Genomic DNA, 24,673 nt, shown 5'->3' with positions numbered 1-24,673 from the left:
CGAAGAACCCGGAGAGACCCCACAGGGAGAACATGCCAACTCCTCGCAGAAAGACCCCAGGCTGGGATTCGAACCCAGGACCTTCTTTCTGCGCGGCAACAGCGCTAACCACTGCTCCACAGTGCAGCCCAACAGTACAACAAAAAACCTAAAACTAAGTGTTTCTGAGTTTTACAGATAAACTCTTAGATCTTAAAACTCCTTTGTCAAATCAAATTAAAGCACTTTCAGGAATTCCCAGGATTTTCCAGCCCCGCCCACATAAGACAGGAATGTTTCCCTGTTCCGACACAAATTTCGGTTATTCAACATCAGTTCTGGTTCTGAGGGCCCATGCCGATTCCGGGTTATTCCGATTTAGTCACCAAATAAAAATGTTTTCCTGCATCAGAATTCCGTAAACGTTCCAAGTGATAAAACAGAATTCCTGGATGGAATAAAAAATGTAATAAAACAAACTTTATTACATTACAGTTGAATACAAATAAAATAAATAAATGTGAGGAAGGCACTTCCTTAGCCTGCTGGGCTACATTTCTTATGTTAAAACGGGAATGGGATTATCCCCGTGGCACACTCCAAACTCCACATTTAATCATCTAAAATTAACTTCAGTTCAGGTGTGTGTGTGTGTGTGTGTCCATGTATGTGTGTGTGCCCCCCCCCCACCCCCCACCCACACACACACACAGATCCAGACGCACCTTTCAAAGGACTTGTGAACAGAACAAAACATTTGTGACTGCAGAACTCCAGACTAGCACACTACGGGAAGCCCTGAGGGACAAAATAAAGCTTGTGTAAAACAAGTGTCTTTGTGGACAGGACGCACGTGTCCTGTGCTCCCAGAGGCGCGTTTAAACCCCTCTGTTACTTAAATTAGGTCTGTGGCTTACTGGAAAGCACAGCGGTCCTTCATTTTATTAACAATAATATTAACAATGATGCTTTTTATGTATAAGCGCCGTTCAGCAGACACAAGGACACCTCAGCAATAAAAGAAGCTACGAAGAAACCGGATTAAGAAAAAGAAACGTACACGTCGTGCGTGTCCTGTGCTGACGTCGGCTCAAACGCCAGCGACTGAGATTCGGTCGGGTTTCTTACACCGTTACACCCGACCAGTTATTAATGAACTACTTAAAACCATCTCGTTACTTTCCTTGAGCCAGCTAACGAGCATTTTCATTTTACTGGTTGTTCTCCTGCAGAGGGTTTTGCGTCTGTTCAGAGGGATTAGGATTACAGGGCAGCCATGCAAGAAGACAGTCTGAATATATTTTGTAAGCTGGACATAAATCATTACATCCCTAAAGCCTGGAAACCGTTTCTAATTAGGTTTTCCTTTTTCAGGACGGATGTCACAGCTTTCCACTTCCCTGTTTTATAACGAGAGCGTGCATCCTGTCCACAAAACCTTATTTCATCTTCACGGCTTCACTCACACACACACACACACATGCACACACACGCACACACAGATCAGCAGCAGATTTGGGGGACAGGAAGTCCCCGACCTTTAGGGCTCCGGAGCTTTGCAGAGGGACGCTTTGGTAAACTTTCCTCTCCTGGATACGATCTGAGAAACTGAAGCATCAGCCTGACGTTCCGTAAACACCATCAGAGACTTTGTCTAAAAGCAAAATGATTCCATCCAGAGTCCAGGGAGCTTGGATAACCACATTGTGTTATTACAGTAGTGCACTTCCTCTACACACACACACACACACACACACACACACACACACACACTCTTAGCTTAAGACCTAATTTAACAAATACATTCAAACTTACATTGATTGAAATCCCCCCCCGCCCCCGCCCCCCCACCATCACCACCTCAACGCCATCAGAACATCAACCAAACTCTCAGCTGAATGATTTCCTGTAAAGCTCAAATAAATATCTTATTTTTAATGAAATCAGAGGTCAGTGGCGCCGCCTGCTGGTTAGCCGGTGGTTGTTAGAACGAGGACAAAAACGCCATAAAGCACCAGACATGTGAACCAGTTTTTATCTAAATAACATCTGAAATAAATCCATCAGTAACTTCATACGTCTAGTTTTCATTCTAATTTAGTTTGCAATCGTATTTATTTGAAGTCGACTTTGGGAGGAAATCACGAGCTGATGGGATCGATTGCTCTGGTCTGAATGGAGGCCTTTCAAACGTGGCTGCTAGTTCACAAATTGAGAATTTTATTTAAATGTAATTTAAAAGAAAGATAACTTCTTGGTGTTCGCACACGCTGGAGCATCTCCAAACGTAGGAGAGGTCAAATTTAACCGAGGAGTAAAAACGTGGAGCCAAGAAGCTGCTTCCAGTTTGGTGTTCAGAGTCTAAAATGGCGTGATTTCTGTTTTCTTAAGTTTACTCATTTCAGTGCATCTTTACAACCAAAATGGCTTTTTTATTGCAACTAAAGGAAAAAAGCTCATTTAAATAAAAACAAGTAAACGATGCATCAGAAACTGTAAACGGTGCCGAATTAAACAGCTGCTTTTGGCGTTGGGAGCTTTACAGGAAGAGGTAACGAACTCGCCTCTGAACCAACCAAACACACATGAGAGTAGCGTTGATCTTCTCCGAGACAAAACCCATTCTTACAATCTTCTAACGCTTCCGACAGCAAACGTGTGCCCAGCACAGCCCGGCGACGCTTCCACGTGTCAACTCTCCCAGGTGGAAACGCGCGTCGTTCAGACTAGAAGCTACAAACACCTGCAGATTTATTTCTTCTTGCATATCTTTTCTCACAGCTTAGGACCGTTCCCTCCACAGGAAACAGTCACAAGTATCTGTTCCGCTGAAGGTTTCAGTATATTATGTACAGAACTTCGTTTGGCGTGTGCTGCTGAAGCTCTACGCTGCATGCCGACCAAGTTGGCCGATATTTGTGTCCTAATGAACCTAGAAGCTACGGTTCCTCTGAGGAGGCGAGCCAAAGCAGAACTACATGCTGCAGGTTTGGGTTTGAACCAGGATGCAGGACCCGTTCGTAGCGTCCTCTTCCAGAACCCTGCTGGCATCATCTCAGCAGGCTGGAGTTCAGGTCCGTGTGACTCGGGCCCGGTTTGTGCTGGTGGAAGCTTCTGTGTGCGCTCCGCCGTGTGCTTCGGAGTTCCTTCAGCTCTGGCTGACTCTTGATGATGCAGCAGCTTTTGTCCTTGTTTATGTTTATGTTTGTTCCAGAGATGACTCAGGGACAGGATGATGATGATGACGACAGAGACCTGAACACAACCTAATGCTAGTGTGTGTGTGTGTGTTGTGTGTGTGTGAGTGTGTGCTTGTCCACATGATCAGAAGCATCTCACACACCGTGCTCCTCATTCCGTCTGGGTGGCCGCGGGGGGAAGCATGCCCCTCTCTCTCAGATGGGAGTGCAGCGTGTGGAAGATGCCGAGCTGCTGCTCCGGCTGAAGCATCAGCAGCTGCTGAAACACCTTGCTGGGGTTCGGCCCTCTGCGAAAAGCCACAACATTCCAGATGTTACCGGGATGATAACGGGAAGTCTTCCGGACGAGCGAGCTGGGACTGGCGAGGTCATTAAAGTGGTCAGATTTATTTCACTAGACAAACTTAGCGACTTTTAAAAAGTTCCAGGTTTTAACCTTGGTTTTGTGCTCGTAATGAAAGCTGCTGATTGGTTCGTCCTGTAGCTGAGGTGTTGCGCTACAACCTGAGTGGGAGGAGCCATAAATGTGTGGTGTCGGGAGAATCACCACACATTTATTCCTAAAGAAAAGCCCTGCTGCCGATTAAAGAGATGGATCGGAGATTCTGAGGGGAAGAGGTTAGGAGGAATCAGACGTCACCTGCTGTAACAGCCTCAGTTTGGAGAAAAAGAGATCAGTGCAGATCGGACAGAAGGGTAAACAGCTCAATACTACTCTGTGGCCACAAGATGGCGCTATTACTGATTCCATACAGGCTTATGGGAGATCTCTGCACCCGCCCCTGCTGGGAAACGTCCCAGAGAAGATCCAGCCGTGGAAAACTCGTCCCAGCTGGAACGGTACCGATTGTGAGAAGGTTGATAACCTCCTAAAGAGCTGCTGGTCTGAACCCAGCTCTCTCCAAACTGAGGGAGAAACACTCCAACCTTTGACCCCGTCTTACCTGACAAAGCTGCCGATGTAGACGTGAGTGAATGTGGCCATCAGGTACTGACAGTCGAAGCGATCCATGATGCCTCCGTGACCCGGGATGGTGCTGGCGAAGTCCTGAGGGGACGGAGAGACGGGTGTGAGACGGAGACGGATGGCACAAACTCTTGTTTTTAAGCAATGACGTTTTACAGGATGACCTCACAAGCTCCTCACTTTGATTTTGAAGGCTCGCTTGAAGCCACTGGCGAAGAACCCGCCAAACGGCCCGATGAGGGAAGCAAAGGACGACAGGAATACGCTGTGGATGGCGAAGGGGTAAAGGTTCACCGTCTCCTAGAACAGAAACAAAACCACGAGCAGCAACAGCAGATACAACACCTTCAGGTCAAACGTCATTTAAAGCCTTAAAAGTCCAATGAAAGCATGAATTTTACCCATTTGAGTGCGTTTTGCAGCACGGCAGGAAGGGTGTATTCCTGCATCACAAACAGGTCCGAAGGCTCACACTCCACAGAAAACCTGTTGGTCTCGCTGTTAAACTCCACCGGACAAACAAAGTACTGGAACCGGGACATGAGGTGGGCCATCTGGGGGGACGGGGACACAAACGGGACAAGCGAGTCAGACAGGACCGCGTCTTCGGCCTTCAAAAGTCAGGAGGACAGGTCTGGTGTAGGGATGTCACGGTAACCGGTGTCGCGTATAAATGTTGACAGTAATTATGTTTTGTTTTATAAATGATATTATCTCAGCGGATTACCGCGGTGTCCCTTTCCAGCCACCGTCTCGTCTGCTGAAGCTGCTGCACATGCGAACTTTGTAGATCACAACCAAAAGGAGGAAACGGCAGCGCTCATGATATCCATCAGCCCTCAAAGAAGACGGAAGTACGGGCATAGTTTGGATATTTAAGGCATGCCGAGGGACAGCTGATAGAAGCCGGTTATCCTGTTTGCAGCACGTGCAGAAAAAGTGTCGCTTCAGATCTCACGACAAGTGTGTGACCACCAGCCACAACTCTGCAGTCAAGGCAAGGCTGGCTAGCGTCAGGCTGAAACGTGTGATGGGAGGACTTTGGGTTGAGGGAGCATGCGACGAGTCGCCCTCTAGTGCCGCGGCAGCACCCACTGCCAGCATATAAACCCCCATACTGAGATAAGGCTATGCATTACGGGGCTCCGGGGGGGGGGGGGGTATTCTGGGTTTAGTTAGTTAAAAAAAATACTGCGATAACGAAACTGTGATCATTTTGGTGAAATTTTCTCTGACAGCCATAGTCTGGTCTCGTTTCTAGACCCATATGTTATTGTGTTTAGAGCAAAGCAGCAAACAGACCGTCACCAGTCAGAACGTATTAAAATAGAAGAAAACAGCTGCTTTAGGGCACAGAGTCTGTTACCATGGCAACGTCAATCTGGAACATGAAACCCAGTGACGTTAATATAAATATTACCTCCGCGGGACGTTCAGAGGTGTACAGTTTCTCCTTTTAAAGCCGTATTTAAAAAGACAAATAATCTAATTTTATTCTGTCGGGCACGATGCTGTGTTTGTGTTTACATCCACCAGCCACTAGAGGGCACCGTTGTGCTAAACAGTCCGCTCGGCTGCGTGACGCTGGGACTGTCTGATTCTGAGCCCAGAAGATGTTCGAACAGTAAATACGGTTGTAGAATAAACTTATTAGTAGAAACAAGTCCTTATCCTGTACGACTTGTCTCTGAACATGGTGCTGGAACGAGTCTTTATCCTGTACGACTTGTCTCTGAACATGGTGCTGGAACGAGTCCTTATATCCTGTACGACTCGTCTCTGAACATGGTGCTGGAACGAGTCCTTATATCCTGTACGACTCTTCTCTGAACATGGTGCTGGAACGAGTCCTTATATCCTGTACGACTCGTCTCTGAACATGGTGCTGGAACGAGTCCTTATATCCTGTACGACTCGTCTCTGAACATGGTGCTGGAACGAATCCTTATATCCTGTACGACTCGTCTCTGAACATGGTGCTGGAACGAGTCCTTATATCCTGTACGACTCTTCTCTGAACATGGTGCTGGAACGAGTCCTTATATCCTGTACGACTCGTCTCTGAACATGGTGCTGGAACGAGTCCTTATATCCTGTACGACTCGTCTCTGAACATGGTGCTGGAACGAGTCCTTATATCCTGTACGACTCTTCTCTGAACATGGTGCTGGAACGAGTCCTTATATCCTGTACGACTTGTCTCTGAACATGGTGCTGGAACGAGTCCTTATATCCTGTACGACTCGTCTCTGAACATGGTGCTGGAACGAGTCCTTATATCCTGTACGACTCGTCTCTGAACATGGTGCTGGAACGAGTCCTTATATCCTGTACGACTCGTCTCTGAACATGGTGCTGGAACGAGTCCTTATATCCTGTACGACTCGTCTCTGAACATGGTGCTGGAACGAGTCCTTATATCCTGTACGACTCGTCTCTGAACATGGTGCTGGAACGAATCCTTATATCCTGTACGACTCGTCTCTGAACATGGTGCTGGAATGAGTCCTTATCCTGTACGACTTGTCTGAACATGGTGCTGGAACGAATCCTTATATCCTGTACGACTTGTCTCTGAACATGGTGCTGGAACGAGTCCTTATATCCTGTACGACTCGTCTCTGAACATGGTGCTGGAACGAGTCCTTATATCCTGTACGACTCGTCTCTGAACATGGTGCTGGAACGAGTCCTTATATCCTGTACGACTCGTCTCTGAACATGGTGCTGGAACGAATCCTTATATCCTGTACGACTCGTCTCTGAACTTGGTGCTGGAACGAGTCCTTATATCCTGTATGACTCGTCTCTGAACATGGTGCTGGAATGAGTCCTTATCCTGTACGACTTGTCTGAACATGGTGCTGGAACGAGTCCTTATATCCTGTACGACTCGTCTCTGAACATGGTGCTGGAACGAGTCCTTATATCCTGTACGACTCGTCTCTGATTATGGTGCTGGAACGAGTCCTTATATCCTGTACGACTTGTCTCTGAACTTGGTGCTGGAACGAGTCCTTATATCCTGTACGACTCGTCTCTGAACTTGGTGCTGGAACGAGTCCTTATATCCTGTATGACTCGTCTCTGAACATGGTGCTGGAACGAGTCCTTATATCCTGTACGACTCGTCTCTGAACATGGTGCTGGAACGAGTCAGCAGTGAACCAACATCCCAGCGGCTAGAACATTAGTCCTGTTGTTGCAGTACCACCTCTGAACACCAGAGTTCGCCAGATTGTCCGTGTTTCATAGTTACTCTTTAAACTCGGGGTTGATTTAGTCAGAGCTCCAAACTCGTCTGAATCACAGACTTTATTGAGGATCGATGTCATTAAACTGGAGAGGAAACCAAAACGGCATCTTTGGAGAAGGAATAAAATGGTGAACTCACAATGAATCCGATGATCACGGTGGAGAAAAAGCCCCCGATGAAGCCCTCCCAGGTCTTCTTGGGTGAGAGCTGCAGTCAAACAACAGAAGAGTCACCTTTAACATCATCGGGTGAGTTTGCTTAAACCATCGAACATCTGAGGAAAAAACCCGTTCTACAGCAGCATCCAGCTTTACTGGTTCTACTAGGACCATCCTGGCCCAGCGTGTTTTAGTCCTGGAGCAGGGAAGCTATCAAAACATGCTGGACTAGGATTACCTACCCATGGATTATAGTAACTGAGGGTTCTGGGAGTGTTTTTACCACATAAACTAGTCTTTTGGTATTTTACTAAACAAAGCAGGTTTCGGCCTAACGCATGCATTCTTCTCCTTCAGCTTCTCTTCAGCCCTGCTAAGCTATTGCAGAAGCCTGGGTGGGTTGCTGCTGCATCATCACTGTCCACTTCTCCCTATCCAGGTAGTCTCACGTCCGGAGCGCTCCTCCCTGGACTGCAAACACTAACACCTGGTCTCTCCCTGTAGCTAGCAGGTCGTTTAACCTCCACAGCTGTGAAGAAGTGATTTCTTTTCTAGCCTGCACTTTCAATAAAGCATAGAATCAAAAAAGTGGGTTTTTTTGTCTGCAAGAGGAACAGGATCCCTGTCCAGTCTTCCTGCAGAAGAGTTTAATCTGCAGGAATTGTTGGATTTTATTGTCAGGAGTGCTCAGAGACCGAGTCAGGATGTGACCGCGATTCCTTCGGAAATCGCAGAAGTCAGTCAGCTGCTGGCGTGCGCTCCGTTTTCCTTCATGGGGCTCTGATGGGAATCTAGGGTTACGTTATGGGATGGGTGGAGGTGAGATTTCACGCATCCCAGCATTTTGTTTGTGGGTTGTTTAAATGTCAGAAAATAAGAAAACTCAAATTTTCGGAAGAAACGACGTCTCCATGGTGCCAATCACCTGTAGGCTTGTCCTCGCTCTGATGCAGATCTTATAACAACACCCAGCACGTACGTTCCCCTAAAATCACATTACCCACACCTTTCCCTCCATGAAAAGCCCGGGAGGGCTCTCTCCTACAGGGAGAGACAAGTCTGACCTTTATAAGCGGAGTTCTCCCAAAGAAGAATCCAAACAGGTAAGCCATGATGTCGTTGCAGATCACGATGGAGATGGGAACGATAAACCTGCAGAAGGAATTCAGGTCACACACAAAACTTCTCCATCTTTGAAAGTTTATTAAAGTTAAAACTGGTTCTTAAACGGATTTTTGCTGAATTTGCTGCATAAAAATCAAAACAAAGAGCAACACAACAGTGAGCACAAACTTGTGACGACACGGAGACAACATGGCGGATTCTTCTGATCCGCCTGTGTCCTGCTTACCAGATCATTCCTTCAAACAGGTTCTGAATGACAAGGTGGGACTGAGTTACCACAATCAACAGGGTCACATGGGTCCAAGCAAACTGGAATGGCAAACACAAACACCACAGATTCACTGGAACGCTGCTCACAGGTGAGCTTGTGTCAGAATCACAGGAATCAGACGGAAAAAACATCCGGACAGAACGACGGGGGCAGGTGGACGATGGGCGGAGTTACAGTCACACGGGAATTGTGGGAAAATGCATGCACATGAAAGACAGGAACATCGCAGCCAGTCAGAGCAAAGAGAGCATTGCTGCCTAGCAGAACCTGCAGATGGTTGTGGAGGACCGCGGTCATCATGTTCATGGAGAAAGTGGGACAGGAGTGTCCAGGCCGTGTCCTCGAGGACCAGGGTTGGACACTCCACGTTGTCTTACTTAAAAGTACCTTTTGCTCACTATTTTACAAAATGACAATGAAAATAAAATCAAATGTTTGGATTAATAAAACGAGGCACAAGGAAACAAAAGAGAAGCAAATGACTTTAATGAAGCTAGGGTTAGCTCCTAATCTATGAGTAATGCCAATAATGGGTTTACGGCAAGCTAAAACATCATAAAATCCTAATCCTGTGAAAGATGATGAATGCAGGAGGGCTAGGGGTTAGTGTTACTGATACACACCATGTAAAACTGCAGGCGGTAATGTTTCTTCACTAAACTCAGCACAAACATGCAGAAACCTGTGGAAGAGTAAACAACATGCTGTCAACATCTGGAAGAAACAGTTCAGGTGCTGCAGGAGACGGGATTAAATCAGCCTAAACTGTTATTGAATCATTCAGATCTGATCCGACCCGGATTACAACCGACGCGCCGTTTCCATCAAACTGGCGGACGGAGCAGATTTCATCCACGCCAACCGCGAAACGTCCCCAGAAGGCAGAAGGAGACAAAGCGGGGTTTTCTGATCAGCGGGCGTGTAACCTGGGTTTAATATTAATATTAATCTATCACATTAACCGACAGAAGTGGAAGAAACTCTGAATAATTATGAAAAAACCATCGACATACATATAAACAAAAACGGCCGATGACTTTTTTTGGGGTTTTTAAATAAACTGTAAAATTCTAAAACATCTGTAGAAAAAAAAAGACAAAATCTGTAGTTTGTAAATTTAGCTTTTGTTCCGTTTCCTCAGAAATATTCCTCAGCTTTTGGGTGTGTGTGTGTACATGCGTCTGCTTTTGTTTGTGTGTGTGTGTGTGTGTTCATGTGTGTCTGCCCATGTGTGTGTGTGTACATGTGTCTGCCCATGTGTGTGTGTGTACATGCGTCTGCTTTTGTTTGTGTGTGTGTGTGTGTACATGTGTCTGCCCATGTGTGTGTGTGTACATGCGTCTGCTTTTGTTTGTGTGTGTGTGTACATGCGTCTGCTTTTGTTTGTGTGTGTGTGTACATGCGTCTGCTTTTGTTTGTGTGTGTGTGTACATGCGTCTGCTTTTGTTTGTGTGTGTGTGTACATGCGTCTGCTTTTGTTTGTGTGTGTGTGTACATGCGTCTGCTTTTGTTTGTGTGTGTGTGTGTGTGTGTGTGTGTTCATGTGTGTCTGCCCATGTGTGTGTGTGTGCATGCATCTGCTTTTGTTTGTGTGTGTGTGTACATGTGTCTGCTTTTGATTGTGTGTGTGTGTGTGTGTTCATGTGTCTGCCCATGTGTGTGTGTGTACATGTGTCTGCTTTTGATTGTGTGTGTGTGTGTGTGTGTTCATGTGTCTGCCCATGTGTGTGTGTGTACATGTGTCTGCTTTTGATTGTGTGTGTGTGTGTGTGTGTGTTCATGTGTCTGCCCATGTGTGTGTGTGTACATGTGTCTGCTTTTGTTTGTTTGTGTGTGTGTGTGTGTGTGTGTGTACATGTGTCTGCTTTTGTTTGTGTGTGTGTGTGTGTGTGTTCATGTGTCTGCCCATGTGTGTGTGTGTGCATGTGTCTGCTTTTGTTTGTGTGTGTGTGTGTGTTCATGTGTCTGCCCGTGTGTGTGTGTGTACATGTGTCTGCTTTTGATTGTGTGTGTGTGTGTGTGTGTTCATGTGTCTGCCCGTGTGTGTGTGTACGTGTCTGCTTTTGATTGTGTGTGTGTGTGTGTGTGTTCATGTGTCTGCTTTTGTTTGTGTGTGTGTGTGTGAGTGTGTGTGTGTTCATGTGCCTGCCCGTGTGTGTGTGTGTGTGTGTACATGTGTCTGCTTTTGATTGTGTGTGTGTGTGTGTAATCATGTGTCTGCCCGTGTGTGTGTGTGTGTGTGTGTACATGTGTCTGCTTTTGATTGTGTGTGTGTGTGTGTAATCATGTGTCTGCCCGTGTGTGTGTGTGTGTGTGTGTGTGTGTGTGTGTGTGTTCATGTGCCTGCCCGTGTGTGTGTGTGTGTGTGTGTACATGTGTCTGCTTTTGATTGTGTGTGTGTGTGTGTAATCATGTGTCTGCCCGTGTGTGTGCATGCATCTGCTTTTGTGTGTGTGCATGCATCTGCTTTTGTGTGTGTGTGTGTTCATGTGTCTGCCCGTGTGTGTGTGCATGCATCTGCTTTTGTGTGTGTGCATGCGTGTGTGTGCGTGTGTGTGTGTTCTCTGCAGACACAGAAGTCACGTTGTCTCCAAGGACAGTCTCACCTGCCAGATACAAAGCGAAGGAAATGAAGCGGTGATAGCGAGCCAAGAACTGCAGAGGCTCCTCCCTCTGCACCAAACCCCCGAAGTAATCTGCAACAGTCTCACCATAGAAGAAGTAGTTGACACAAATCAGGAAGTACCTGAGCAGGAAAAAGGGGAGGGGTCAGTTACTCTACACTTAATTTATGACTAAAGGACCAAACAATCCGAGATTATACTGGTGTAAGTGTTTCTGACCCAGTGTACGTTGACCTGGTGTGTGTGTGTGTGTGTGTGTGCGCGCGTGCGTGCGTGCGTGTGTGTGTGTGTGTGTGTGTGGTGTGTGTGTGTGTGTGTGTGTGTGTAGCACAGAGCAAAGATCACTGCTGTGCTGGAAGTAAGAGACAGCTTTCACCTAGTCACTCACTCACTCACTCACTCACTCACTCACTCACTCACTCACTCACTCACTCAAATTGTCCATCGTTGTTTCTTTACCGACTCACCAGCTCAGAGTCCTGAACCAGGGCAGCTCGTAGGAATGGTAGACTCTGTAGCCGATGGTGATGATTTCATGGAAACACTTGATCTGGACACCCATGACCTGCAGCAAACAAACTGGGTCAGGGTACGGTTCCCAGAAAACCTTTTTGAACTAAGAAACTATCTTTTCTGTTGCTCATGAATACCAGTTAAAGGTGTGGTTCACTCATCTAATCAACACAACTGCAGTGCTCTCTACTATAGATGAATGTCTTGTGAGAGGAGCTCTATGAGAAAAAGCTCTGGCGCTCCTGTTTCAGGAACTAGAAGTGAGTCACATCACAGCTGAGCTTCAGATGACAGGATATGGAGTCTTACTTCCTGATATGTGGACATCTCTCCTCTGATTGGCTAACAGCAACACGACTACCACTGACTCTGTTTTCTCTGCAACGTTGATGTTTCATCTCCACAAATAACACAAGCCTGGAGGAGTTCTGGTGTGTGGTGGACTTGCTAATGCTAACGTTAGCTCCTACTAGCAGAGATGTTCTCTGCTGTTTCCTGGACTAAACCAACAACAGCCTTCCCCGTCGTGAGTCCAGATGGGTGAGTCCATGAATGTTAGTGACAGTGTGACGTAGATCTGTCAGGATTTTCTATCCTAGAGTTTCACCGTCTGTTTTCTACCACAAGCCACTGCAGCTGATAGGTGTAGGAGACTATTTTCATGTTCAGCCTGCAGTAAACACTCATTAGAATCACAGATAATTATTAAAACATGGTTTTTCAGTGAACCGCACCTTATAAGTGACTCACCGCAACGATAAGAGCTATGGGTCCCATGTAGGTGATGAGGAAAAAGCTTGAAATCATGGGAATGGACAAAACTCCTCGTATCCAGTAATTCTTCCACCTGTAGGGAATACAACCACCTCCAGTTTAAGGTTTTGCGTCGATAACGCAGGTGACAACAGGGTCAGCCGGCTGGTTTAAGCCTGACCTCAGACCAGAACTGGGTGAAGGAAAAACCAGTTGTTTATTTTATAATAGAAAAAGATTTTTATTGGCCTCTGATGGTTTAAAGGGGCATTATGGAAGTTTGACAGCCAAAACATGTATAGAAATAATAAATGTCTTCTTCATACATTCTCCTGCAATGCCCTGGTCCTGTAGAATGAGCCCTAGCATTTTTACTGTGATTGCCTGTTTTTCTGTAAAATCACAGAAAAAGAGAGATGCTCGGGTCGAGCAGGCTGCTTCACGCGCGTTCACGCTCAGGCATCGCCCGTAGCATTTGCTATCCGTAGCTTTAGCAGCAGAGAGAGAGGCAGTGCCACTTTGTCGCTGTTCCTAACTCCTAGTGACAAAGCTAGCTACATTTCTGAGGACCCTTAGCTACTTTCTGTAGAACTTTCTTCTAGATATTTCCTGCTAATTAGCAACAAAATAGCCATTTTCACTCCGAATCGTTCTTTGAACGTTGTTTCAGCTGTCATCAAGGATATAAATGTTACAGATACAAAGGACGTCATTGGTGCTTTAGCTCACCTAGTAAGATGTCGGACTCTCGTGAGAAGACCTGGGTTTGATTCTGGGTGTGAACATAGTTTATTTAGAGTTTCTTTTTTACATTAATGGTATAATTTTTTACAGTAAGATGCCCAAATTTTTATTTGAAACTCGCCGAACGGCATTGAATTCACAGATAAAAAAGATGTGGGTTCAACTTTTATTTTGGAAAAATTTTTCAAGCAAGGGAAGGGAACGATCTGAGCATGCAGGAGGACTGACCCATCATAAACCTTTGTCGGCTGTGCTGAAGAGAAAGGTACAGAACCAAATTATGTAATTAATTAGCTGCGTGTTCTCCTGTCCTCTGTCCTCTGGGCCACACACACACACACGGGACTGACTCAGCTGTTATTTTCGTTAAGGAGTGTGCACGTACAGCATGCGCGCCTCGTGCACGAGCCTCCTATTGAAGCTGCCGTTACGCTTTTGGCCTGAGGGGGCAATCGCGAGCATAAAAATTCAAAACTCCGTTAAGTCCCTTTAAGTGCTGCCTTTAGACTGGTTTGTAATGTCCTCAGGTTAACTGGGTTATTAAACACACTGGCCTGTGCCTGTTACTGGTTACCAGCAGCAGCGCTGCTGCAGACACATCTGGAGCCCGTTTGGACCCAGGAGGCGTTCCTGCAGCACCTGCTGTGGCCCACCGTTTGGAGCTCTGAGGCCCGCTGGTCTGAATTCAGAACAAAAGGGAGGAAAGGGCTAAAAGCTGCACAGCAGCAGAGTTAAAGGCTGCTGAAGCTCAGGGGTGGATTACACCACGCTGTGAACTCACAAACTCATATAATTGTCGAGATGAGTCGTGAGCTTGGAACTTTGGCTGAGATTCAGACTCTGGCACAGAAGGTGGATTCCATCAAGGAGAAAGTTGACGGGACGGCACGGATTTATTAACTACGTCATTATTGGATCGAGAGGGGTTGGAGACCAACAGAACTTTCAGACAGAGAGGAAATTTTCTCTGTCTGGCCCCAAAACCAGTTCTTATCTGAATCTGGTGCCCCTGAGCCTGTGAGGCTGATCTCGGAATTGTGTGCACTGAAACTCTAACTTCCCTCTGGGATTAATAAAGTGTCTTTGAATTGAATTGAATGAATGGATGAAAACAGCTGCATCATGAAAAACGCTGCTGCAGACCCCTCCTACAGGGGGCAACCCTGCTGTCACACACCTCTGCTTCACTACAGGATAACAAACAGGCCTCCTTTGTGTTTACGTAACCGGAGACTCTAGAAAAGCATCTAAACATCTGGAAAAAGATTTCACGTGAGAACGAAACGGTTGGCTCTGAATGAACAGAAACGTAGACGCATTTCATTGTCAGGAGCATCGCTCCTGACTTTGGTGACAACAAAGTAATGTAACTAAGTAATAGTAACTTGATGCGTGATTGTCAGCCACAAATCAAACCAGATGAGTAACTATGTGATAAATGACCCACACCGGTCTCTGAGTCAGAGGACTCCAGAGCTCTTTACTACAGAGATCATTCACCCACTCACACGCTGGTGGGGATGAGCTACGACGTAGCTGCAGCTGCCCGCCGACAGAGGCGAGGCTGCTAAGCACAGGCGCCGCCAGCCCTTCCCACCACCACCAGCAGGCAAGGTGGGTTAGGCGTCTTGCCCAAGGACACAACAGCAGCTTTCTCTGGCGGGAGCCAGGATTGAACCAGCAACCCACCACAACCCGCTCTACCTCCTGAGCTGCTGCTGCTCTAACTAGAGCGTCTCTGAACTTTGACCTTAGACATCCTAATGCTCCTCTGACAGGTGGAACAGCATCCAGCTCAGACCGTCTGAAGGCTCAGGAACCCTCTGCAGCTGTTCTGGCTTCATCAGCTGACTGCAGTCTGGAACACTGAACCTTTCTCACTAATCTAGCCGTCTGAAATTCCACTATCTCCGCTCCGCCCCCACTTTCCGCTGCCGCTCGCTTCCGAACTCGAATTATACTATTCCCGCTCTACAACGGCTCCGCCCCGGTGCGGAGACCTGAGGTGCGCAAACAAGCATGCGCAGGATTTTCGAGATCTTGCGATACAGTCTGAGCAATAAACGCGGAAGTTAGATCCAAACACCCGTTGTGTGGGAGAAGCATCGACATGAACTGTTGAATCTGCCCATCATTTGTGTTGAGAGATCAGCAGTGTTTGGATCAACAAAGTGTGACTACTTTGATAGTGGAAACTGTATTTATGGCTTATTTTGTGCATTTAAAGTTCAGCCGCCATTGATAGTTGTTAAAAGTTGTTAAACATGGGCAAATGAAACGAAAAACGCCTTTTATTTATCGATTTATTGTGACATAATGGAAGCTGTGCTTGCTCCCTTTCCTGCTGGGCGGTTGTGATTTCTGTCCATTGACTGCGGAGGTGCTCCGGCGTCCGGCGAAAATAGAATCGATCCTATTTTTGCCGGATGGCGGAACGGCGGGCGCAGTAGTGGAACAGCTCTGACTGACTACAACGGGACCGTTCGTGCCGGAGCGGGGCGGAGATAGTGGAATTTTGGGGAAGAATGAAGTTTTCGTCAGCTGCGAGCCATAATCGTATACAGGAATGAGTCTGTCTCATAAGTTAGCTTCACCTTTAGGTTGGATTCCTAACATAAACACTTTTCCAGTTTCTCCTGCGGTAAATGATGCTCCTGCTTCCTAAAGGCGTGCACCCACATAAAAACACTTTAGAAGAGCCTTTTGGCTGAAGAAAAGCTACCACCAGTGCTTGCAGGATTAATATTCATGTTTTTAGTTTGTTATTGAGTTATTTCTGTATGTTATCAAATGACCTCCATGTTCCTGTGCCAACAGCAGCTGAAACGTTCCACCAGCCCGTCGGGAGTCAGACTGAACCAAGCCCAACGTGGCTTCCCTCAACAGATCCAGCATCAAATCAACTCTTGGTGGAAGGTTATCAGAGCCCCAGTCCTTCTGTACCTGGGTGGCAGCCCTTCCAGAGCTTTGGTCAAACATTCCGGAGTGTTGTCGGTGTCTGCTGTGGACACAGGAACATCTGGAGTGTCTGTTTTGGAGTCAACATCACATTCTCCCTCAGCGTCGCCCGACAGGCCCAGCCGGTCTTCGCCATCAGCTTCCTGCACAAAAAACACAAAAAAAGATGTGTGAGTCTTCTGAAAAATAAAATACACGATCTCACATCTGTCATCTGTCAGCGCTCACGAGTAGACATGCTGCACCCAGATCAGCTGTGAATGAATCACAACCTTTCTGTTGGTCTGGTTTCCATAGAAACCGTGTCATAATGGTCTCACATGCACACTGGGCATGAAAATGTTCTCCACCCCCGACTCCTCCATCAGCCACGAGACCAGAAAACAATCTGTTCAGAAAAGGCCAGTCTCTTCTACGTGACAGGGAACATTAGCAGTCATAGCTCCACCCACCTAGGTTAGGGACCGCCCACAGGAAGGAGGGATGAGCACGTCTTGATTAGTAGAAGCTAGCCGTTAGCATTAGCAACTCCACAACATGGAGGAACTCCTTCAGGCTCCAGTCATTAGTGAAGAAAAACAACAACGTTGCACTTTTGCCCAGGAATGAAAGGTGTCACGTTGGCGCTGACCAATCAGAGGAGAGGCATTTAAATATCATGAATATTAATGAGGAAATAACTAACCTTAACCCCCCCCCACACACACACACACACACACACACACACACACACCTTGGCAGCAGGCTGCTCAGTCCTTTTGTAGATTTGCAAACAGGTAAATGTAGGTAAAGTCCAGCAGGACCAAAGGGCTGTGCAGATGCTAATTTAATAGGTCAGAGTTTAACCTCTCACCTGCGAGGGGGAGGAGTCTACAGAACAGGTGTGTTCTAAATTTGACAGGGATTCAAGTCAAATACATCAACACACCACAGGAAGCCAGAGGCTTTACTGAGGAAACCCTCGTGTTACCATCACCTGTACCCAGGCTCGGGGGGGGGGGGGGGGGGGGGGGGGGGGGGATGAGCGGGTGTGTTGTCCAGGGCCAAAGGTCAGAGGGGGTCAGAAGTGCAAAGGAAAAAGAGAAATCCTGGTGTGGATCATTTTGTCCTGGGTCCAGCTGCACCCGCCCCGCCCCAGAACAACAGACCTGAGAAGTTGGTAGAACATCAGATTAGAGTGTGGTGGAGCTGGACGGTCAGATGAATCAGACACTAAAACATCTCATCTATCAGGATGTTTCACCTTTAAATGATGAAACCAGATTTACTCACTCAGATTTGAACCACAATCATTTCCAAACGTTACCCAGGTGAGAGGAAAGGAGTTTCCTCCGTAATCAGAGCTACTTTTAAACCCAGCTCACTTCCTCCAAGGCTCGTCTGAGATCCTGGAATTACCTTTCATGGGTGGTTTTACCCGGACGCTGCTAATGTGGTGAGTGAGGTGGGGTCGTCAGGGTCAGCTCAGGGAGCGGTGAAAGACGAGGGATTAGAGATGCTAACGTGGCTTTTTTCTCCGCTTTAATGAGGGAAAATGTCTCCTGCAGTCAGAATGAACTCAGAGCTGCTCTTTTTGACTAAAGAAGGAAAAAAGTCGGAATGACATCATCTTTAGAAAATGTTTGAGTTAATCTGCCTCAATTCTTGCTATGATTATTATTTTAGTTTTGCATGAAGCATCTCTAAATGTGGAAAGAAAGAAACACTCAGGGGCGTAGTTTTTATACAGTAGCTTCAAAACATTGCAGACACACATTACTGACAGGCTTTTGTTTAACTGGATGCAGGATGATGGACTCAAACTGGAGCGGTTCGCAGCCGAGTGTGAAGCAGCTGGGATGAGAATCAGCTCCTCTAAATCTGAGACCATGGTCTTGAGTCAGAAAAGGGTAGAATGCCTTCTCCGGGTCAGGGATGAGGTCCTGCCCCAAGTGGAGGACTTTAAGTATCTTGGGGTCTTGTTCACGAGTGAGGGAAAACTGGAGCGTGAGATCGATAGGCGGATTGGTGCTGCATCTGCAGTGATGCGGGCGTTGTACCGGTCTGTCGTGGTGAAGAGAGAGCTGAGTCAGAAGGCGAAGCTCTCGATTTACCGGTCGATCTACGTTCCTACCCTCACCTATGGTCACGAGCTTTGGGTAGTGACCGAAAGAACGAGATCACGGAGGGGCTCGGAGTAGATCTGCTGCTCCTCCACATCGAGAGAAGCCAGTTGAGGTGACATGGGCATCTAGTCAGAATTAGTGCTGCCACTGAGAAACCCTGAGAAAGAAGCATCATGGCGAGTGTAACGTAGCTCAGAAGTTTGGGAGAAGCACGTAGAACGCAAACTCTGCTAAGTGAAACTCTCCTTTCACGGGAGCACATCGGCGACGCGCGAGCACCTGAAGAGGAAGAACGTCCTGGACGAGAACAAAGAGTCACCTCTGTAAGCTAACTACCTCGTGTTAGCTGCTGACATCAACAGCAGTGGCGGTGATGACCGGATTACCGTTAGAACACGCTTCTACGTCACGTAATTGCTCCAACGTTACGAACACTAATGATTCGTTAATCCCGCTACGTTGGAGTTAAAACCACGCTTCTCCTCTCCAACGGACGAGTTTGTTTCCTGGCCAGTGACGGTTTTACTTGGACACGTTTATGAGCAGGAGTCGTTTTTGTGTGCAGTTTATTTTTGGTTTCAGGAGCCTACCTCCACCTGACTGCAGCATTTGTGTTGACAGGTTACAAAGTGAAATACAGGCGTTGCTAAGCCATCGTCGTCTTTATTAGAAGGCACCTAGCTGATCACACTTCAGACTAGAAGCTAATGATGGTATGGTAGTGAATCCTGGTGCAACAAGCTACACTTTATGAATGACACGACTAGTCGACTACTAATCTAGTCGTTTGTGGCAGCCCTAGTCAGGATGCCTCCTGGACGGCTCCCTGGTGAGGTTTTCCAGGCACGGACAACTGGGAGGGGAAGACCCAGGACACGATGGAGAGACTATGTCTCTCAGCTGCAGAGGGAACGCCTTAGGATTTCCCCCGAGGAGCTGGTCCAAGTGGCTGGGAGAGGGAAGTCCGGGCCTCCCTGCTTCAGGCTGCTGCCCCTGCGACCCGACCCCGGATAAGCGGACGAGAATGGATGGATGCAAGATTAGAAGCTGGACATACCGGCAGATTATAATAATTATAATCCTACAACAAAAAACGTACTCTACTACGTTTTCTAATATTTACGAGCCAGGATGAAAACATTAGGATGAGACGGTTTGTCCCGACGCCACACCTGTAGGGTGGCAGTGCTGGTACCTGCTTACAGGTGAGAGAAGTTCCTCCACCAGCAGCAAACACCAGCCTGCCAGCTTCAGCTCAGTTTTCAGCAGCAAGAGCAGCCAGCTGGGAGGAACTCCAGAAAACAGGAAGCTCCGGAATACTGTTCATTCCCAGGTTAAACTGTCATCGCCTGAACTTTTCCAGCCTGATCTAGAAACTCAAAAGCACACCTGACCAGAGAGCCGGGGCCTCTTTATAAAACGTTGTGTAGAATTCTAACGAAACCCTACTAGTGTCCTCACACGCACTTCCTGCTTTAGAAATCACACCTGTCTCAAAAAGGTGCCCAGGTGATGCTGGATCACCAACCTTCTGCCCTAAAGGGTCAACGCAGAGCGCGTTACGACTAATCTGCATATAGATACACCTGCTGATTGGTGGCATGTCACAGGTAACCATGACAACCAAGGTTTGTGAGTGACGTAAAGATAAGGAAAACTGCTTTACTGCAGTCCAGCGGCACCGCGTTGTTCCAACTGTCGAGCGATCACATAAAAACATCACAAAGAGGCGGTCAGGTGGAGGCAAAGAGGAAGATGGGAATAATCGCTGATCCCGTCCAAAACGGCTGACTTATGGTGCTCAGGGATCGCCAAGATAAAATATCAGCCGCCTGTTTAATCCCACAATTAACCTGATACGGTTTAAATCTCCGTCTGATGACAACCTCTCTGGTTGGGTCACATGGTCTCAACAGACAGGAACACAGTCGTCCTCCATGCTTTCCTTCGCAGCGTCAAAAGTGACCTGATGAGTCAAGAGCAGCTTCTATCACAGAAAAATGACTCTGGATGAAAACCAGAACATCTCAAGAGTCTTCAGAGCCCTTCTTCATGTTCAGCAGTCGGGTCATCACCACGTCTTCGCCTCCCGTCTGTAGGAGCTGAAGCATCTGCTGCTCACAGGATCCACCAGATAATCATCACCCCTCACATTCCTGTTAGATTGTCTTCATGATTGTAAATTAGCCTTTTTTATTTTATTACAACATCTGCGGGTTTGCTGTTGGAGCTGTAAGAAACTTGGATTCTTAATCTTTTTACTTTTTTTTGTCCTTCTCTACAACTTATCGGACTTCCTGCTTGCCTTCAGCTAAAACCTGACAGCTGACGCTTCGACTCAGACGAGTCAATAAAATCCTTCAACACATGGTTTCTCAAATCTCGAGATAAACAGTTTGCAACAGTTCTGCGGACGTCACAGCGGCCTTCCCAGAAGTGGGAGAAATCCCACAAACCCATCTAGAACTGTGAAAATCACAGCAGATCTGCAGAAAATCAACCTTTTAACTGCAGCTCAGTTATTTCATATCCAAGTTGTTAAATCAAATCAAATCAACTTTATTTATATAGCACTTTTCATACAAAAAATGCAACTCAAAGTGCTTTACAGATTAAAATGGCCCCATAGATCCCACATTCCCATCCCAGCCCCCCTCCCCAAGTATAAAACAATTAAAAATTACAGTTCCCCTCCCGCACCCAACTTCCAAAGTGGACATACAATCACCCGCACACACACACACACACACACACACACACACACACACACACACACACACACACGCACACACACACACACACACACACACACTCGTGAACACCAGAGGAAACAATAGGCTGAGTTCAGATGGGTCAGGTAATGAACGACACATCATCAGCGGAGCCATCTGCCCTGGCAGCAACAGATCCACGGCAGCAGCCAAGACACCGGCCCATGACGCCCAGTGGCGTAGGGCAGAAACCCCCACCAGTGCCCGGGCACTACCTGGGGAGCGCCCCGGCCGCCGCCGCCCCTGACCACCGGCCCCAAGGCAGAGGGCTCCGCAGAGGAAACACTGGAGGATTTAAGATATATAACATATAAAATAATAAAAGCTAATAATGATAAAAAGTAACTGATAAAAAGTGATTATAAAGATAGTAAAAGAAAACATAATCATATAAAAACACTAAGATGTATATAAAATGATAAAAATAATAAAAGAGATAAATATGTATTTATAGATAAATAGTAATCAGTTAAAAGCTAAGCTAAAAAGGTGGGTCTTGAGCCTATTCTTAAAAGCCTGGATGTTCCCTTCGGACCTGAGGTCCTCCGGCAGCCCGTTCCAAAGGCGAGGGCTGTAATACTTGAAGGACGCCTCGCCGTGGGTGTGAGTCTTAACTTTAGGGATAACTAGGAGACGGCTGCCAGAGGAGCGCAGAGACCGCGAGGGTTTATACAGTAAAAGCAGTTCTGAAAGATAAGAAGGCCCAAGACCATTAAGACACTTAAAAACCATTAAAAGAACCTTAAAATCAATCCTGAAACATACGGGGAGCCAGTGCAGTGATTTTAAAACCGGAGTGATGTGCTCCCGCTTCCTGGTCTTCATCAGGACACGTGCTGCTGAGTTTTGTAAAAGTTGTAAACCTGAGATGCTCTTTTTGGGAAGACCAGAAAGCAGGGCATTGCAGTAATCAATTCTACTGGTTACAAAAGCATGCACTAGCGTCTCCGTATTGGCCCGAGAGAGAATGGGGCAGACTCTGGCGATATTCTTAAGATGGTAAAAACCTATTTTTGTGATGTTTTTAATATGGGGGATAAAAGTCAGCTCAGAGTCGAAAATAACACCCAGATTCTTCACTTGTAGTGATGGATAAAAAGACATTGATTGTAGTTTAGGTAAAAGTTTCTCTCTCTGGGCCTCAGGACCGATGACTAAAACTTCAGTTTTGCCCTGGTTGAGCTGGAGAAAGTTTTCAGTCATCCATGATTTAATATCTAAAATGCAATTAAAAAGTGTTTCCATTGGCTGAGCGTCATCAGGAGACACGGAGATGTACAACTGTGTATCATCAGCGTAACTGTGGAAATTCACCCCATGTCTCCTGATGACGCTGCCCAGAGGGAGCATATAGAGGTTAAAAAGTACTGGGCCTAGAATTGATCCCTGAGGCACCCCGCATGTGATGCTGTGGACCCCAGAGGAACAGGTATCCAGACTCACCATAAAAGTCCTGTCTGTGAGGTAGGAAGTAAACCAACTGTGAACAACACCAGAGAGGCCGATCTGTTTTAAACGGGTTAAAAGAATAGTGTGGTCTACTGTATCAAAGGCAGCACTTAGATCCAGCAGAACCAACACTGTTGCCCTCCGAGCATCAGAATTTGTTCTAAAATCATTTAAAATCTTCAGAAGGGCCGTCTCAGTGCTGTGGTTCACCCTAAAACCAGACTGAAATTTCTCTAGGACATGTTGGTGGTTGATAAAATCATTAAGTTGTATTAAAACAAGCTTCTCTCTGTTCCCTTTACAACATTATAATAAAGGTCACCAACCATCAGGGAGGATTCAGGTTTTATTCAGGGTGATGGAAGCACAAGAACGTCACACTCGTGTTTAACTGGTGAAACAACAAAAACCCTCCAGGCTCTCAAACTGAAATCCAGCTAATTCCATCTTTAACTAGCTGCGATCTTAAAACAACTAGTTAGGTTTAGAGCCCGAGTTATCTTGTTACACCACACGTCTCCTTCATCCTGGAGGACCCTAGTCATCCCAGTCTGATCCCTTACGTCATCACAGCAGGTTCATAACAAGTTTCGGTCTGATCAGCTCCACCATAACGTTACTCCAGTAATCATGCTGTTAGAAGCAGTCTGGTGCTTTTCTCTCGCGGCAGTAGTGGAAATGAGCTTTTAGAATTAATTCCTTACTATTCTATTTTTATCAGAACCGCGATGACGCATTAACTGGCCTTCAGCTGCTTTGATTTGACGTGACTTTTCCTGAAGACGATGATAAATTTTGTGAAATCCTCCGCTCTAGAAAGCCCGTGAACGCAACACCTAAGGCGAGCCGTTCCAGAGTTCGTTCCGGGACCGTGAGGTGGTTTCTAACAGGATTAACCGGACAGCTAACCGGCCCGGCTAGCTTCGGCTGACAGCAACCGGCCCGACTCGTTTTCAGGGCGAGGTGTGACGGTGGTCCCGGCTCCTGTGTGCTTTACCTTGTCGCTGATATTGTCGGTGCTGTCCGGGTCTCCGCCGCCGCCGCCTCGCTTCCTCAGCTCCGTCATGATCCGCTCGTTTCTCCGACGGGACGTTAATGTGTCACATAAGCCGCCTCAGAGGGCAGGCAGGAGAGGCGGCGCGAGCCACAAACCGACAGGTTTCCCGAACAGAGTCTGGATTTGTGTGCTTGGTTCTGGCCCAAACACGGTCCGGGAGGAATGTCAGACTCAGCTGGTTCCGACAACAGGAATCCACCGGACGCTCTGACCCGGCAGCCCGTGTTTGTTTATCGCCGCAGTCCGTGCGCTCCTCCTACTGCCGCAAAGTTCTGGTCAATAAAAACAAACTTTTTCCGGTAGTATCTTTCAAAATAAAGGCTTTTTTTTAATGACAAACTTCTCGGTGAAGCAAAAAGTAGTAGTGGTGACACTTAAATAACTATTAAAATCTTTATTCACCTACATTAAGCATAAATATTAAGAACGAACAATCCTGAACACGATGCTTAATAACTACATAGATAAAGGTTTTTAATCTATCCAAGGCATAAAAAAATACAACTTATTTTTATTATTTGTGAAAATCAAATCGGTGAAGCATACAGTAGTAGTGGTGACACTTAAATAACTATTAAAATCTTTATTCACCTACATTAAGCTTAAATAATATGAAGAACGAACAATCCTGAACACGATGTTTAATAACTACACAGATAAAGGTTTTTAATCCATCCACGGCATGAAAAATAAAACTTATTTTTATTATTTGTGAAAATCAAATCAGCGTAATTTTGGAATAT

General features: G+C 46.6%; 1 protein-coding gene across 1 annotated transcript; it reads right to left on the bottom strand.

Annotated features, from left to right (window-relative positions):
* Positions 1-3,139: 3,139 nt before the first annotated feature.
* cds1 (CDP-diacylglycerol synthase (phosphatidate cytidylyltransferase) 1) lies at positions 3,140-24,151 on the bottom strand. Its single transcript, XM_015960240.3, has 13 exons — positions 23,871-24,151; positions 16,534-16,691; positions 12,844-12,940; positions 12,048-12,145; positions 11,563-11,702; positions 9,580-9,638; positions 8,912-8,994; positions 8,625-8,712; positions 7,541-7,609; positions 4,548-4,700; positions 4,327-4,446; positions 4,124-4,227; positions 3,140-3,466 (listed from the first exon to the last, which is right to left on the bottom strand). The coding sequence occupies exons 1-13, from the start codon at positions 23,937-23,939 to the stop codon at positions 3,331-3,333; spliced, it is 1,374 nt and encodes a 457-aa protein (XP_015815726.1). The 5' UTR covers positions 23,940-24,151; the 3' UTR covers positions 3,140-3,330.
* Positions 24,152-24,673: the final 522 nt, after the last annotated feature.

The sequence above is a fragment of the Nothobranchius furzeri genome, chromosome 10 (assembly GCF_043380555.1).
Source record: "Nothobranchius furzeri strain GRZ-AD chromosome 10, NfurGRZ-RIMD1, whole genome shotgun sequence".
In the NCBI taxonomy this organism is placed as follows: domain Eukaryota; kingdom Metazoa; phylum Chordata; class Actinopteri; order Cyprinodontiformes; family Nothobranchiidae; genus Nothobranchius; species Nothobranchius furzeri.
Note: the sequence above shows the minus strand (reverse complement) of the source record. Positions and strands in the feature narration are given on the sequence as shown.